At 40.9% G+C, this 15,447-nt stretch overlaps 1 protein-coding gene across 2 annotated transcripts in view; it reads left to right on the top strand.

Moving 5' to 3' along the window:
- The window catches only part of LOC138754405 (laminin subunit gamma-3-like), a 130,287-nt gene that overhangs the window by 42,005 nt on the left and 72,835 nt on the right, over nt 1–15,447 (top strand). Inside the window, exon 2 of one of the 2 annotated variants that reach the window (XM_069918640.1) lies at nt 4,119–4,423. In XM_069918640.1, the coding sequence (XP_069774741.1) occupies nt 4,119–4,423 (305 nt within the window). Of the gene's footprint in view, nt 1–4,118; nt 4,424–14,979; nt 15,394–15,447 lie in introns of those variants that run through there. The other variant, XM_069918650.1, reaches the window with a different exon arrangement.

Genomic DNA, 15,447 nt, shown 5'->3' with positions numbered 1-15,447 from the left:
GTAATGTTGGCACACAAGTTAATATGAGGTGCACAGTTGGTAGAACTAGTGCCTGAGCTCCAGTCACCTGATTCACCCTGACCTTGGGTTTTCATTGTGCGGAGATTAAGTGTTCTCCCTGTGACGACATGCTCTGGTTTCCTCCCACAGTCCTGAGATGTGTGGCTTGGTAGGTTAATTGGTCACTGTAAATTACTGTTAATTGGGATGTCCTGGTTGGCGTAGCAGTTAGCACAATTCCTTTACAGTGCCAGTGATCGGGACTGGGGTTTGAAACCTGTGTTGTCTGTAAGGAGTTTGTACCTTCTCTTTGTGTCTGCGTGCGCTTTCCCCGGGGATGCTCCAGTTTCCTCCTATGTTTAAAACGTACTGGGGATATAGGTAAATTTGATGGTATGGACTCGTGGGCCAAAATGGCCTGTTGCCGTGCTGTAGGTCTAATTTTTTTTAAAATTAAATTTAAATTCCCTCAAATGGGTAGGGGAGTGTAGAACCGGGGGAGTTGATGGGAATAGGAGAAATATGGAATAGTTGTAAATGGGTACGTGATGGTCAGTGGAGACTTGGTCTTATTCCATATTACAGTCATGTGCCACATAACATATGTTTGGGCACTATCCCACCTGTGGTCCCATAAGATAATAGTTCCATTTTCCAGACTTTAGTGTGTAAAAGATGTTTTAAGTGCCTTCCATATTTTAGATCTCACTGAACATAATAGCAAACCTTAACCTGAACTAAAAAAAATGTTAGAATCCCATCATTGAACTGAGATTATAAATCAGACATGTTCACAAATATAAATATTTACATTGATTTCTATTAGCCAGTCTGTTTCTGTGGAGGTTATTATCAGTATTTATAATTAAAAATGTCTATACATCTTTTCAGGTAATTCAGCACCAAGTCTGGGGGTAATCTGGTGATTTTCTAAGTAGAATTATTTTTGTGCAGCAGATCCATTAATATATTTTGCATCGACTGCATTTTGCTTCAGATTTAAGAACACATTCCTTAATGAGCTATGCATTGTATTGGCATTTAAATTTGGTAAAATTGTTTGGATGATTTTTAAGGTTATTTCCGTTGCCTCACTTAAAACAAGTGTACAATAACAATGAAATAATGTATTGTGAATTACATTTATAGGTTGTGCTAATAGACATTGCTACTGAAAATATTCTGGCTTGCAACCATGTAAATTATTTAGTTCATTTCTGAGATGGAAACCTAGCAAGGCAACAGGCCATTCAGCCCTAACGTCCTCGCCATCCTGCGGTTCAAGTTAAATTTCTTCAACAGCACAATAATTTTTTGATAGTAATTTCCCCAAACTCATTTTGTTATACAATAAACAACTTGGTAATGCAGGTTGTGCCTCTCTTATCCAGCTCTCTGTGGTCCAGCAACTCCAATTTTCAGGCATGTTTGAATCTGCCACATGCCAACCCACAGTATTATTTCCTGTTTTAAGCTTTCTTCTACTTTTAATATGTTTACAAAATGGGGTGGGGGGGGGGTGGGGGGGTTCCCTTTGGGGTCAATTTCTATTTTCTGGCACTTTCTATGGTCCATCAATAGCCAGATCCCAATGTCGCCAGATTAAAGAGGTACAAATGTATTTTTGGAATGCATTTCATATTGTGAAAACACCATATTACATACTCAGCAAAGCTATATGGGATACTGTAGAGCCAATGTCCAAATTGCTTAACGAAATATTTCACTGAACATAACATGGACGATAAGCGACGCTTGATTGTAGGTGGAGTTGCTGGTCACCTGAGCCTACCAAGCAGGCAGTATTCTCCCTCATTCCCTACTCCAAGTCCCATGCTCTCTCTCCTTCCCTCCTGGCTTCAACCGAGTGCAGCAAAGGACAGACTTTCACAATATCTTTCTTCATTTCAGGATATCTCAGACTTAGAACCAATGAAGTTCGTTTTGTGACAAGATGAGGCAACCAGTTGATTTGTGGGAAAATTCCACAAACAGCAACCCAGTCATGAGTCAACCAACTAATTTGGGATGTGGGTTGAGGATAAATGGCCAAAACTTCTAAATTATCTGGGAGACCAAAAAAAATGTTTAATTTATCCAAAAGGCACTTCCTGTGCTTGCAGCATTCAGTCAACACTGCAATGGTCCTGTGAAACCTGTGCCTCAAGGATGACAGTGCCATCCACAGAGTGACAACAGATATTTGGCTGTGTTGGTGTTAATCCTAGTGCAGAGAACCTCCATGATCTCCCCAAGATACTAGAACATAAGAAGCAGAAGCAGGTGTTGGCTATTTGGCCCTTGATTCCTGTTTCTCCTTTTACTAAAATCATGACTGATCTTTTATCTTGGTGCCACTTTCCTGCCCCGTGGCACTTGAATAATGTGATATCTAAAAATCTATCAATGCACAGCAATCAAGCCTCCACAATGCTCTTGGGTGAAGAATCTGCTCCCTCTGCTATTTCTTTACATCGCTATCATGAATGGCTGGTCCATTAGTCTGAGACCGAGTCCCCAGTTCCAGATTGTCTTCCAATGCTCATAAAAATGTTGTATTGGCCAGTCTGCTGGATCTTTTTTCATACAACAAATGCACAATTCCAGGAATGGATCTCTACTCCATCTTTCACAAGTATATCTTTCTTTGGATAAAGATTACGTGGAATTGTGGAGACTCCTGTGGTCACTTACAAGGGCTCTGACTATGGTAATAAACAGATACTGTTCCTTGCCTTGGTGTACGGCTTATGATAGATTCTTTCTATAACATTCAGCAAGCAAGAAAAGGCTTAAAAATATTTTTATTGGAAAATACTAGAATCTGTTAAATTGTTTTCTTTTGGTAGCACCGTTGTAAGACGTGAGAACCAAGGCCACACTGTTCTCGAAACTCATGCTAGATGTTTTGCTGCAGCAGTGGACTTAGCTTGGTAAAGTGAAAGACTCTTGCTCATTGACCCTCAGTGAGGTTGATGTAACAGAATTGGTTCCCTAAAGTCTTGCTGGTGGTATCCCCTCCTACTCTTGATGTCTTCTTTGCTGCCCCTCTGCTTCCATCTCAAGGAAGCTTCACAGCCCACCCATTAATGGAGCAAGCCTGTTGCTGGGGGATTCCAACTCAAGAGACAACAGCATTTTGGAACTTTGATCAAACACATTAGCAGACCAGCTAACTGCTGGAAATGATCACCCAGCTGTTGATTCACAACTGATCCAGTGCAGGGATAGGAAGCTTCAACAGCAACATGTAGCAAAAAAACAAACTCTGGAAAATTTGATAGGTTGAGCAGAAACTGAGGAGCAAATGGATAGTTGAGTTTCTGATTGAGACCCTGCATCGTGATTGAGAGAGTAGTGGAATGATAGGCAGGTAAAGAAGTGAGATGGAAGGACAAGAGAGAGACTGGTAGGTTATGTGGAACCAGATGAGAAGGGATTTCTCCTTCTCCCACCTGCCACCTCCACCCAGCCACATTTTTCATCTGGTTCCACCTTCCACATGCTGGCTATCTTCCCTCTACATTTTTGTCCCAACCTGAAACATCAATTGTTCCTTTCCCTCCACAGATGCTGTCAGACCCATTGAGTTCCTCCAACTGATTTTCTTCTCCAGATTGTGGCATCTACAATTTCTGTGTATCCAGCAACAACATGCAGCCTCTTTAACTCAAAGAAAGGCACTAGATCCTCGATTAAATTGATCAAAATTGCATCAGACCACATCAGGTGTTTATAGCTTTAGGGAGTCTAAGTTTAGGGAGTAATTCCAGAAACAAAGCCCCCTTCATCTGGAAGGCATAGGTGCCAATGGTGACCAAGTGCCTGAACTGAGGAGTATAAAGACCTGGGTCATTTGTTGAGCTGTAGTTGGTTACAGAATTTGGGAACAAGGGAGGCCATTGGAAGGAGTTAACATGTGAAAAAGTATTTAAATATTCATAATTTTACATTCTTTTGAGCCTGTTTCCACACAACAACACAAAGCTGAGCGCAGGGTCTGAGTGGCATAACCAAGGATTCATGACAAATGGATGGTATAATATCACCAATGTTCCAAGCAGTTAATGTATGTTTCCCAGCAGAAAACCAAGTGTTTTTCTTCTTTCTTATTTTAGGAAAGTCATTTGAGATCACTTACATCCGGTTAAAGTTTCACACCAGCAGGCCAGAGAGCTTTGCCATTTATAAAAGGACGAGAGAGGATGGCCCCTGGATTCCCTACCAATATTACAGTGCTTCATGTCGTCAAACATATGGCACTGCTGCCAGGAACTTTCTCCGACCAGGCGATGAAGAGCGAGTGGCACTCTGCATAGAGGAATTCAGCGACATCTCCCCTATGACTGGAGGGAACGTAGCCTTCTCCACCTTGGAAGGGAGACCCAGCGCTTACAATTTTGATACCAGTCCCATGCTGCAGGTAACTAAATAATTGGCTCACCTGGTTCATTTGTTATAAAAGATTTTTCTTGATTAAGTGTGGGCCATGGCTTAGTGGGAAGCATTTGTGGCTTGAGTCAAAAGGTTGATGAATCATATTCCATTCCAGAGATCTCATCCTTGTGATCCAGGGTAACACTAGATGATGCTGACCCAGTGCCATTACTTAAGGAATTTTGTACTGTTAGCTTTGCAGATGTGTGGATAAGATGTTAAACTGCCAGATGGATGTCAAAGATCTTGCAGTGGTATTTTGAAGAGGTGTTGTAACCTTCCTATTGATCCAGTCAAAATGTAGCCTTCCACAACAAACAAGAAATGACATCATCATTTGTCATCTTGGAATTTGTGGGGGATTGTAACATGGAACCTGATGTCATGCTTCCAATTTACAACTCTTAAAAGGCATTTCATTTGGCTGTAAAACTGATTGGAACTTGAAAGGAAAGCAGGATTTTTACTTTTTATGCAGAGTGCATTTAATTTATGAGAGAAATTATAATGCTGGGGATTGGGGCAGCTGCTATTTTGAGACCCCACTCCTTGTCTGTGATACTATTATACTTGAGTAAATTTCCCTCCAGATGTTGTGATTTACAGGACAGGCGCAGCATGGATGCATACTGACGCTTGCTCTCTACATTGTTCAATTGGATACTGTAATGGAATATATATTTGGGAGAATTTGGTAAAGTTAGAGTAGGTTACATGCATACACACATTTTGGAACAGATCTTATTTGAAATACTGAAGTATTCATATTCAGTGGACTTTACAGAAACTATGGAGAATGCTATGCACATTTCACAAGTAGGTGCTAATTGAAATGATGTCATAAAATGAGTAGACTATTGTTTGGACTGGAGACACTTTGGCTGTTTACAAGGCTTCTGACCTTTCTACAAAGTACTCACAGAATGGTCACTCCTAGTGTTTGTTTACCTAAGACAACAGCTTTACCAAGAAGGAAAACTCCTGTTGTTTGCTGAAGAAGATGGGGGGTTTTGTGGCAAGTGAGAGAGTCACATGGGCTTTCTAGTAGTCTCAGTTGAAGAGAGAGGGGAGGGGGGAACAAGTTCTCTCAGCCAGAGTGTGTGTGACACTGAAAGTCGGCTGAACAGTGCAAGCTAGGAGAAGCTTGTTGGAAACAGAAAGCTCCAGAGTGGCGGATGACTGGAAGTGCTCTCTGTCTGATGTTTCTATTGGAATAAGGGGAACAGACAGGAACTCTGTGGTAGCCTGAGAGGAAGCAGTTACCATCTGGAAAACCCTGATGGGGCAAGTTTCATCAGTGAGAAATTGAGGTGACTAATGGTGATACCTCAGTTGTGGAAATTCTGGAACAACAAATCTCTTTCTGCAAACCCTACAAGAACCTTCCTGAGTGGTAAACATTTACCTTTCGAGCATCAAAGCCTAGTGAACTTTATACATGTTAAATTCTGTGCACAGTATAAGAATTACCTGCATCCAGAGAACTTGGAAGAAGGAGAAGTGAGATTGAACTGTGAGTCAAAGAATTTTTCTTAAATTTACACAAACATTGCATACACGTGCACTTAGAATTAGAAGGGGGTTAATTTGGGTTAGTTAAGTTACTAGATATAAGTTAAAGTTTGATTCTGTTTTCATGTTTAAAGATAATTAAAAACAACTTTTGATTAAGTAACCCTGTGTTGTGGTGCATATCTATTGCTGATGGTTTTTGGGGTCCTCTGGGCTCGTAACATTGCCACCAGATAGGTACAGCACAAGTTCACAGTGCATGCCTGTAGGCACACATACACATGCATGCTGTATGTCAAGTCACTCTTATGAGTGCTACTGGTACCGTGTAACCCAGTACTACCTGTTGTATGGTTGGGTAGTTGGTGACTAAACTGACTCTCCCACAAGCTTGCCTGGAGCAGTGGGGGGGGGGGGGAGGGGGTGCTAGACACCCTGAAGGATGATAAATAAGACCTGTCAAAGGGTGGATGAGCCCTCTCGTAGGGTCAATGGCCATGTGTTGTGAAGTGCAAAAAAGGTATACCTTGCATCGAAGCTTGGTCTGGACATTCACTGCAACAGAACTTCCCCCTTCCATCTTGGACTTTACAATGCCGCTGGATTTGGGACGGGATGACGAGAAGTTGGGTCTGGACCTCTGCAACCCCTATCACCTAAATCTATTCATGCAGTTCCTTTCTGAGGAGTGAGGTATGCTCATATCAAACCCCACAAACTGAAAGGAACTACCATCATCCTAGGGGATGGATAGCCAGAAGATGTATGCAAAACATTTTTGGATGTGTATGTGAGAAGATTGATATCCCCTGATTGACCCTTTCACTTTTTAATAGAACAGTCTGATCTGCATCTGAAAAGCATCATGTAAAGCCTACTATAATCCATTTCATTTCCTCTGCCTTTCTGATTGAAGCTTGCCAATTAGTAGGAGATCCAGCATTTTGCTCCCTGTAGACTTTGTGGGAATTTTGTTTTGAGATTGATTCAAGATATAGTTTACCACATCAAAGCTCCTTGCCAGGATGAAATATCGATTGCTTTTAAAGAGGCACTTCAGACAGGAGAGTTGAGTGGTAATTAAGGTCAGATTCTCTACTGCCTCTTGATCTTCACCTCCTGAAGAATTTCAGCATTGTCTCCCTTCCTAAACTTGTGAATTCTAAGTCTGGAATGTGCTGTGAACTGGGATTCACTGGCTCTGCCCCATCTACTCACATATATAACCCTAGTTTCCTGCCTAAACCCAGAACCCTTCTGAAGATTTCTGTGAAATCCTACCCATAGTTATAAGCTAATAAACGCATTTGTTCTCCCTCCAGTCGTGAGAGCTTTTATTCACGCTACAGGATGACATACACAGTCCTCCTTAAGTCTGTTGCTCTGTTTGCATAATGACATCACATGGATTGTGAAAGATAACAAGCTGTGGTATTTCCTCCAGTGCTTGTGACAGAAGGAATTGTATTCTCAAGACTGTTCAGTACATATTATCCTATTTCCAATGTGATTTTCAGTTCGGGAATGTAGACAACCAGGTTTCTGTTGATTGTGAAATAGTCACGTCCAAAACTAGAGCACCCTCCATTCTGTGAAGGAGAAATTTCACATCTTGCTTTCTCTGTGACACAGTTTTCAAGTCATGCTAGTGCACTTTCTCCAATATGTTGAGCTCCTAATTTATGCACTAGTGCAGCCATTCTCAACAGGAGCCACAGCACATTTAAAGGGAGCCATGGACTGAAATTATAAAATATTTTTAATGTAGTTGGCAGGAGAGAATTACAGAGAAACCAACTAAACTTGACTGCTTCACAGGGACGGGGGCTTATAAACTTTGAGCAGAGTCCTAAGGGGCTATAGCCAAAAAAAAGCTTGAGAATGGCTGGTCTAGAGTCTTGTGCACCATCTTGTCAAAGTCTCCTCTGTCAGCTCATCCTGTCATATCCTCAAAGAATTTGAGAAGATAATCACAGCCTGTACAGGTGGGATTTCTACTTACAAGTGAAACCATTTTTTTAAAATAAAATATATCCTCGAGCTAAATCCAGTTTTTCTGGAGGTGAAACAAAATATTTAATGAAATTTGTGAAGTTACTTTAACCCATTAAGGTCTGACCACAAAAAATCCTCTTTATATAAAAAAATTGTGTTTAGCTGTTGTGGTGTGTCAATAATCTTCCTCCAAACCTTGTTATCTTTAGAGAGGAATATTTCAATTTTATATTTAGACATATTGCACGGTAACAAGCCATTTTGGCCCATGAGCCCATGCCACCCAATTGGGCATGCTCCAACCCCCCCCAATTTTTTTCCTCGTCGCCTGCCCCTAGCCCTGTCTCTCCCTACCTTGTCTCCTTTCACACCAACATGATAAATTCTTACCTCTCCCCTTATCATATCCAATTAACACCTTTTGTTGGTCTGGATTCCTCCCCCATCCAGCATTGTTTGAATTCAGAGATTTCCTGCTTCTGGCTCATTCTGCTTATTCCTTGCCTGAAGTGTCGGCAATATGCCTTTGCTTTTTATGCATGCTGAAAAGGCCAGCTGAGTTTCTCCAGCATTTCAGTGTGTTCTTACTACAATCACAGGATCTGCAGACTCTTGTGTTTCACTAAGTTCCATATTGAAAGATTATCAACCTGCTTGCCAAATTTAATGAATATTTGTTTTTTTTTAGTGAAAAGCAAGTTTTCTTGATGTGATCCACTGAAACTACATGCAAATTGAATGAATGGTCAGAGACCACTAAATTTTTACATTATGTTATTGAAAATTAAGTGAAACAAGACACCTTGCCCCATTTGAGGTCTTGCCCCCTTTCTTCCCTATTCCAACTTTATTTCCATTGGTCACTCTTTACAATTGCTTCAGGGCCAGTTGAGAAATAAGTCGGTTGATTCTAGCTAGTTCAGTTATTTCCACTGTTTTTATAACTCATCAGGAGCACATTTGGTGCTCGAATTGCTTGAATAAATCCGGTGTTCGGGACATTAACCTGGTAAGTATAGGGAATCATTAAAAAGTTGGCAACTCTGTGTCCCATGAGTGAACTTGAAGAAGGACACAAGGTTGTGTCCTGCTCCCTCGGCCCCATGTAATAAATGCTTCATTTAACAATTTGTTTTTGTTGGCTGTGTAACAGTCTCTGAGTGTTCTAAAGGGTTCAGTGAGAGGATCAAACTGTCTGTGTGTTTCTGCAAGTCTTGTTAATGTCTGTCCATCAAGTCCAGTTTATTGTCATCTGATTGTACAAGTACAACCCGATGAAACAGTGTTCTCCGGACCTCAGTGCAAAAACATGCAGGCACAGAACCAGACATAATACATATACAGACAAATAATGCATATGCAGGACAAGTATTATATCTATAAAAATAAATAAATATTGTTTTGTACAAATAAGTCTCAGATGGTTAGTGTGAGCAGTCCTTTGGTTGTTCAGCATTCTCACTCCCCATGAGAAGAAACTATTCCTCAGCCTGGTGGTGCTGGTCCTGATCCTCCTGTATCTCTTCCCCAATGGGAACAGCTGAAGATGTTTGCAGGGTGGAAGGGGTCCTCAATGATTTTGCATGCCCTCTTTAGTCAACGATCCTGGTTGATCATGTTGATCCTCTCTGCCAATCTGATAGTCCTGTGGATTGACCTCTGATCCATTTTTCTGCAGCAACCGTACCACCCTGTGTTGCAACCGTACCACCCTGTGTTGCAACCGTACCACCCTGTGTTGCAACCATACCACCCTGTGTTGCAACCGTACCACCCTGTGTTGCAACCGTACCACCCTGTGTTGCAACCGTACCACCCTGTGTTGCAACCGTACCACCCTGTGTTGCAACTGTACCACCCTGTGTTGCAACCGTACCACCCTGTGTTGCAACCGTACCACCCTGTGTTGCAACCGTACCACCCTGTGTTGCAACCATACCACCCTGTGTTGTACCTTGATAGAGCTCCTATAGGTTGACGTAATGGTGGCCAGTAGCCTTGCTTGCTTCAGTCTTCTCAGGAAGTGCAGTCACTGTTGCAGCTTCCTGACAAATGAGGAGATGTTGAGGGTCCACAATAGGTCACTAGTTAAGTGAACTCCAAGGAACTTGGTGCTCTCCACTCTCCCTACTACAGAGTTATTGATGTGTAGTGGAGGGTGATTGTTCCTGGTCTTCCTGAAGTCCATGAATACCTCCTATGACTTATCCACTTTGAGACTCAGGTTGTTACTCTCGTACCATTTCTCGAGATTGTCCACCTCTTCTCTGTCGTGCGACTCATCGTTGTTGCCGATGGTACCAAATACTGTTGTATCAACTGCAAACTTGATGACACTGTTGGAGCTGGATCTGGCAATGCGTTCATGGGTCAGTAGCGGGAGCCGGAGCGGGCTGAGCACACAGCCCTGAGATGCGCTAGTGCTCAGTGTGACAATGCTCAACGTTCTGCTACCGACCTGGACAGACTTTCTGTTAGGAAGTTCAGGATCCAAATACAGAGAGGTGTGTTACGTCCCAGTGAGGACAGCTTCTCTACCAGCCTCTGGGGGATGCTGAACTGAACTTGAAGAACAGCAGCCTCGCATATGAGACATCATTCTCCAAGTGGGCCAGGATGGAGTGAAGCGACAAGGCTACAGAATCACCTGTAAAATGTTTTCTTCTATAGGCAAATTGAAATGGATCCAGCATCTCTGGGAGATGTGCTTTGATGTGTTTCATCACCAGACCCTCAAAGCATTTCATAATGGTGGAGGTCAGGGCGACAGGGTGGTAGTCTTTGAGGCCTGTTATTATCGCCCTCTTGGGTACTCGGATGTTGGTAGCTGTCTTGAACTCTGCAGAAATGATGGACTGCTGCAGTGAGATTTTGAAGATGTCTGTGAAGATCTCTGTCAATTGGTCTGCACAATTGTCCTTCAGTACCCGACCAGATATGTTGTTTGGTCCCACCGCCTTTTGTGTGGGTTCACCCTGGATAGGTTCTCCTCACCTCAGCTATGTGGGGGGCAGTTCATCAAGGGGATATGGAGTTTTCTTTGGCATCATTCTGTTTTTCCTCTTCAAACCATGCATAGAAGGTGTTTAGTCTGTCTGGAAGGGAGGCGTCATAGTCCTTAATTTGCAAGGTTGACGTGAGCTGTAATAGTCTTGATCCCTTGCCACATGCACCTCATGTTGCTGGTGTCGCACAGCTGTCTGTGGATCTTCTGTGCGTACCCTTGCTTTGCCTTCCAAAATACATAGGAGAGTTCAGCCCTGGCTGATCTTACTGCCATCCTTTCCCCTGTCATGAAGGCAGCATCACGCGTCTGAGAAGGGCCTGACCTTTGCATCCATCCATTGTTTCTGGTTAGCCCTGGTTGTAAAGCATTTGATCTCGGTGACATCCTCAATGCACTTGCTGATGTAGCCAGTCACTGAGCTCATGTACTCCTACACGTTTACATGACTATTGTCAGTGGCCGCCTCCCTGAAACAGCACCAGTCCATGGTCTCAAAGTAGTCTCACAGTGCTGCTATGGCCCCCCATGGCCTGATCTCCCTGTGAAGTAATCTCATTTGTTTGGCCAGTGGTCTTTACACCAGGGTTAGCAGGACAGATGTGTGATCTGAGTAACCAAGGTTGGGGCATGTTGCAGCCTTGTATTCACCAGGAACATTGGTGTACACCCATTCTAATGTGTTCTCTCTTCTAGTGGTGAAGTTTACATGCTGTTGAAACTGTGATAAGACTGTTTTCAGGATGGCGTAATTGAAGTTGTCAGCAACAATTGTGGCACCATCAGAATGGGAAGTCTGGGGGGGGGGGGGCGTGGCAAGATGGCGTAGAGGACAGACGTGCAGTCCTAATCCTCCCCAGCTAGTTTTTTTAAGTACCCGTGTTTAAACTTTAATTTAGGTATATAAATGCTTTAATTTTGTTTTTAAGTATATCAGTTGTCTATAATGGTGACTAATATTAAAAAAAAACAAGGTTCAACTACAGAAAAAACTACTTTCTAAAAGTGCTGAAGAATTGAGGCCTACCTGTCCAGCTGGAACCACTGAACTGCTGTCAGGAGCCTCCAGGCCACAGAGAACTCCAGCCAGGTTGAATATTACGCCGGCGCCTGTCTTCTCTCTGCAAGATGGCGCTGGCTTGTTGAAGAAATTGACCGACAACCCGTGCATTCGCGAAATTGGGCGTGCGGGAAATCCGATAGAACAAGGAGCCCTTGGGTCCGCGCTGCCATCGGGGGAGTCGGGGACGCGCAGGAAGCCTCTGGAGACTGCCCCTGCACAGCCCCTCGCTCTGCCGGGCATGCGCGGTGCATGCACGGGTCTGTGGTCTAATGGAACGCGTATGGGCTGCAGGGGGCCCGCGTGGTGGTGCCCCGACCACATCAGGGCACTGTCATCAGGTGTCCAGACCCGCAGCCGCACAGGGAAAGTCTTGACAACGAGGGAACAAGAAGAGGACTTGCCTTACACAGTTAGTTCACAGGAACAACTGGAGGACGAGCTTGTAGGTGGGTCTCAAGATGTGGCAATGGAATCCGGATTGAACTCTATTTTTACTGTGCTGGAAGGGATTGCCTATTATATGGATATTATGTCTCATCAAATGACCCAAATGCAATCTACAATGTCTGAAGCTACAATGTCTGAAGATTTATCTATGCTTAAGAGAGATGTTAATAAATGCCTTAATTCAGTAGATGTGGTACAGGAGAATTAAAAAAACATTTGAGACAGCTTTTTGTAAATGGAAAGAGCAAGTTCAACGTAATATAGAAAAGTGGAAGATTCGTTCGTGGATGGGGAATTCAGAAGAGAGAAATTTTTAAAAAAAAATTGATTAATTGGAAAATCAAAGCCGGAGAAATAATGTAAAAACTGTGGGCCTTCTGCAAGCTATTGCAAGTGCAGATCCGATTATTTTCTTATTAAGGATTGGATCCCTGAGATGTTGGGTAAAGAGTTCTTTCCGGGTGGTTTGGTACTGGAAATGGCACATAGAGCGTTGAGGAGGAAACCGTTACCGGGTCAACCATCATGAGCAGTGTTAATTCGGTGCTTGAATTATCAGGATAGAGAAACGATTTTACGGTTGGCGGTACAGAAGGCCCGACAAAGTCAAGCTCCAATGATGAGTCAGAACAATAGTTTTCTTCTATGCTGATTTGAGTCAAGAAATTATCAGACGTCAACGTGAGTTTAATTTGGCCAAGGATGTTCTGTGGCGGAAAGGATATAAGTTTGCTTTTTGATACCCTGCAGTGTTGAAGGTTTTTTATGGCAATTATCAGTCTCAATTTTGATGCATTGGTTTTCGCTAATTTGTTACCGGATTGACATGGTCAGGGAAGAAATTCACCATTGTCACCTAAAAGAAGGGGCAATGGACATGGAAATGGACAGAATGGAAAGAACGGGAAGAATGGGAAATATGGGAAGAAGGAGACTTTGATACACAGTCCTAGTGAGGTTGAGGATTCGAATCAATCTTTGGGACTGGAGTCCCAGAGCTGAATATATTAATGATGTTGAATTACATGTTATATATATATATATATATAATATATATATATATACTGTTATACAGTAAGTATATATATAAAAAAATATAAATATATATATATAATGTAATTTATATATCTATATTTATATCTTTATATCTATTTATATCTATTTATCTCTATATTTATATTTATATCTATATTTATATCTATTTATACATCTATATTTATATCTTTATATCTATTTATATCTATTTATCTCTATATCTATATTTATATCTATATTTATATCTATATGTGTGTGTATATATGCATGTGTGTGTTTATGTATATTGTATTTCTGGCTGGGGGGAGGTGGATGGCACTGATATCTTTGATAGTCATCTGCCACTGGTGGGGTGTTCCACATCCAATTTTTTTGGGAATTACTACCTTTGGGTGTTTTTTTTTCTTTTTTGGGGGAATTAATTGTATTCCTTTTTATATTAACTTTTTTATAACATTAGGGGAGGGAGGGTAAATTTTGTTTATTAACAGGAGAGCATTTTTTTTATATTACGTGTTTATATTGATAGTTTATTAAAATGTCTAGTTTGAAATTTGCAACTTTTAATGTTCAGGGATTAAATAATCCAATTAAGTGAGAGAGAGTTTTAACTTATAAAGAAAATGAAAAGTTATATTGCTTTTTTACAAGAAACACATTTGACTGAAAAAGAACATTTGAAATTGAAAAGAGATTGGGTTGGTCATGTTTTTTTTTCTTCATTTAACTCTGAGGCAAAAGGTGTAGCGATTTTAGTTCATAAGAATTTATCTTTTGAGTTACAGACTGGAGAGGGGAATGCTGGGATGGTTTTAAAAATGGATTGTAAAATTTTTAATTAACTTTGGACTTGATATCTATGCACCTAATGTAGATGATGCATGTTTTATTTCAGATGCTTTTTTGTTATTAAGTCAAGCTAATGAAAATATTCTAGTTGGGGGAGATTTTAATTGTCTTTTGGATCCATTAATGGATAAATCCCCAAAATGTATCAGAAAATCAAAGATGGCAATTCAAATTGGGGCTTTAATGAAAGACTTAAATTTGGTAGATATTTGGAGAAGGATTAATCCTACAGAGAAAGATTTTTCTTTTTATTCTTCTAGGCATGATTACTTTTCTAGAATAGATTTTTTTTCAATATCGGCACATTTACAGGGAAAGGTATTGCAGGCTGATCTTTCTTATTTTTTTCTTATGAAAGTTCGGAGGTTTAATACAATGTTGTATTAAACATAGATGGAGGTTTAATACAATGTTGTTGAAAAAAACTTGAGTTTGTTGCTTTTGATAAGAAACATTGATTTTTTTTCTTAACGAAAAATGTTAACTCTGTTCAAAGTAGATTTGTAGTATGGGATGCGTTAAAGGCTTATTTGAGGACAAATAATTAATTATGCTACTAAAGTTAAGAAAGGGTATATGGCTGAAAGTATTAAATTAGAAAAACAGATTGATGAATTAGAGAAGGAATTTCAGAAGGGAGTAACAGAAGATCAGAAGATAGCTTTGACTAGTTTGAAATTGTGATATAATACGTTACAGAGTTATCAATTTGAATGTTTACTTAATCGAACCAAACAATGATATTATGAGTGGGGTGATAAGGTGCATAAAGTTCTTGCATGGCAATTAAAGAAGGAGCAGACCTCAATGATTATTAATACTGTTAAAAAGAATTCAACAGTTACCTATAAACCTCAGGAAATCAATGAACAGTTTTATTCATTTTATAAAAAATTATATACTTCTGAGGGGAAACAGGATAATGGATCTATTGATTCTTTTTTTTAATCTACATTAAAGTTACCAGCATTAGATGAAGATGATATTATAGATTTGGAAGCTCCGTTCACAGATCTAGAAATTAAGACTACTATGATGGAAATGCCTAATGGTAAGTCACCAGGAGATGACAGGTTTTCGGTAGAATTTTATAAAGTTTTTTATG

The sequence above is a fragment of the Narcine bancroftii genome, chromosome 1 (assembly GCF_036971445.1).
Source record: "Narcine bancroftii isolate sNarBan1 chromosome 1, sNarBan1.hap1, whole genome shotgun sequence".
Lineage (NCBI taxonomy): Eukaryota > Metazoa > Chordata > Chondrichthyes > Torpediniformes > Narcinidae > Narcine > Narcine bancroftii.
The sequence above is the reverse complement of the archived record's forward strand: the minus strand, read 5'-3'. Positions and strand labels throughout refer to the sequence as shown.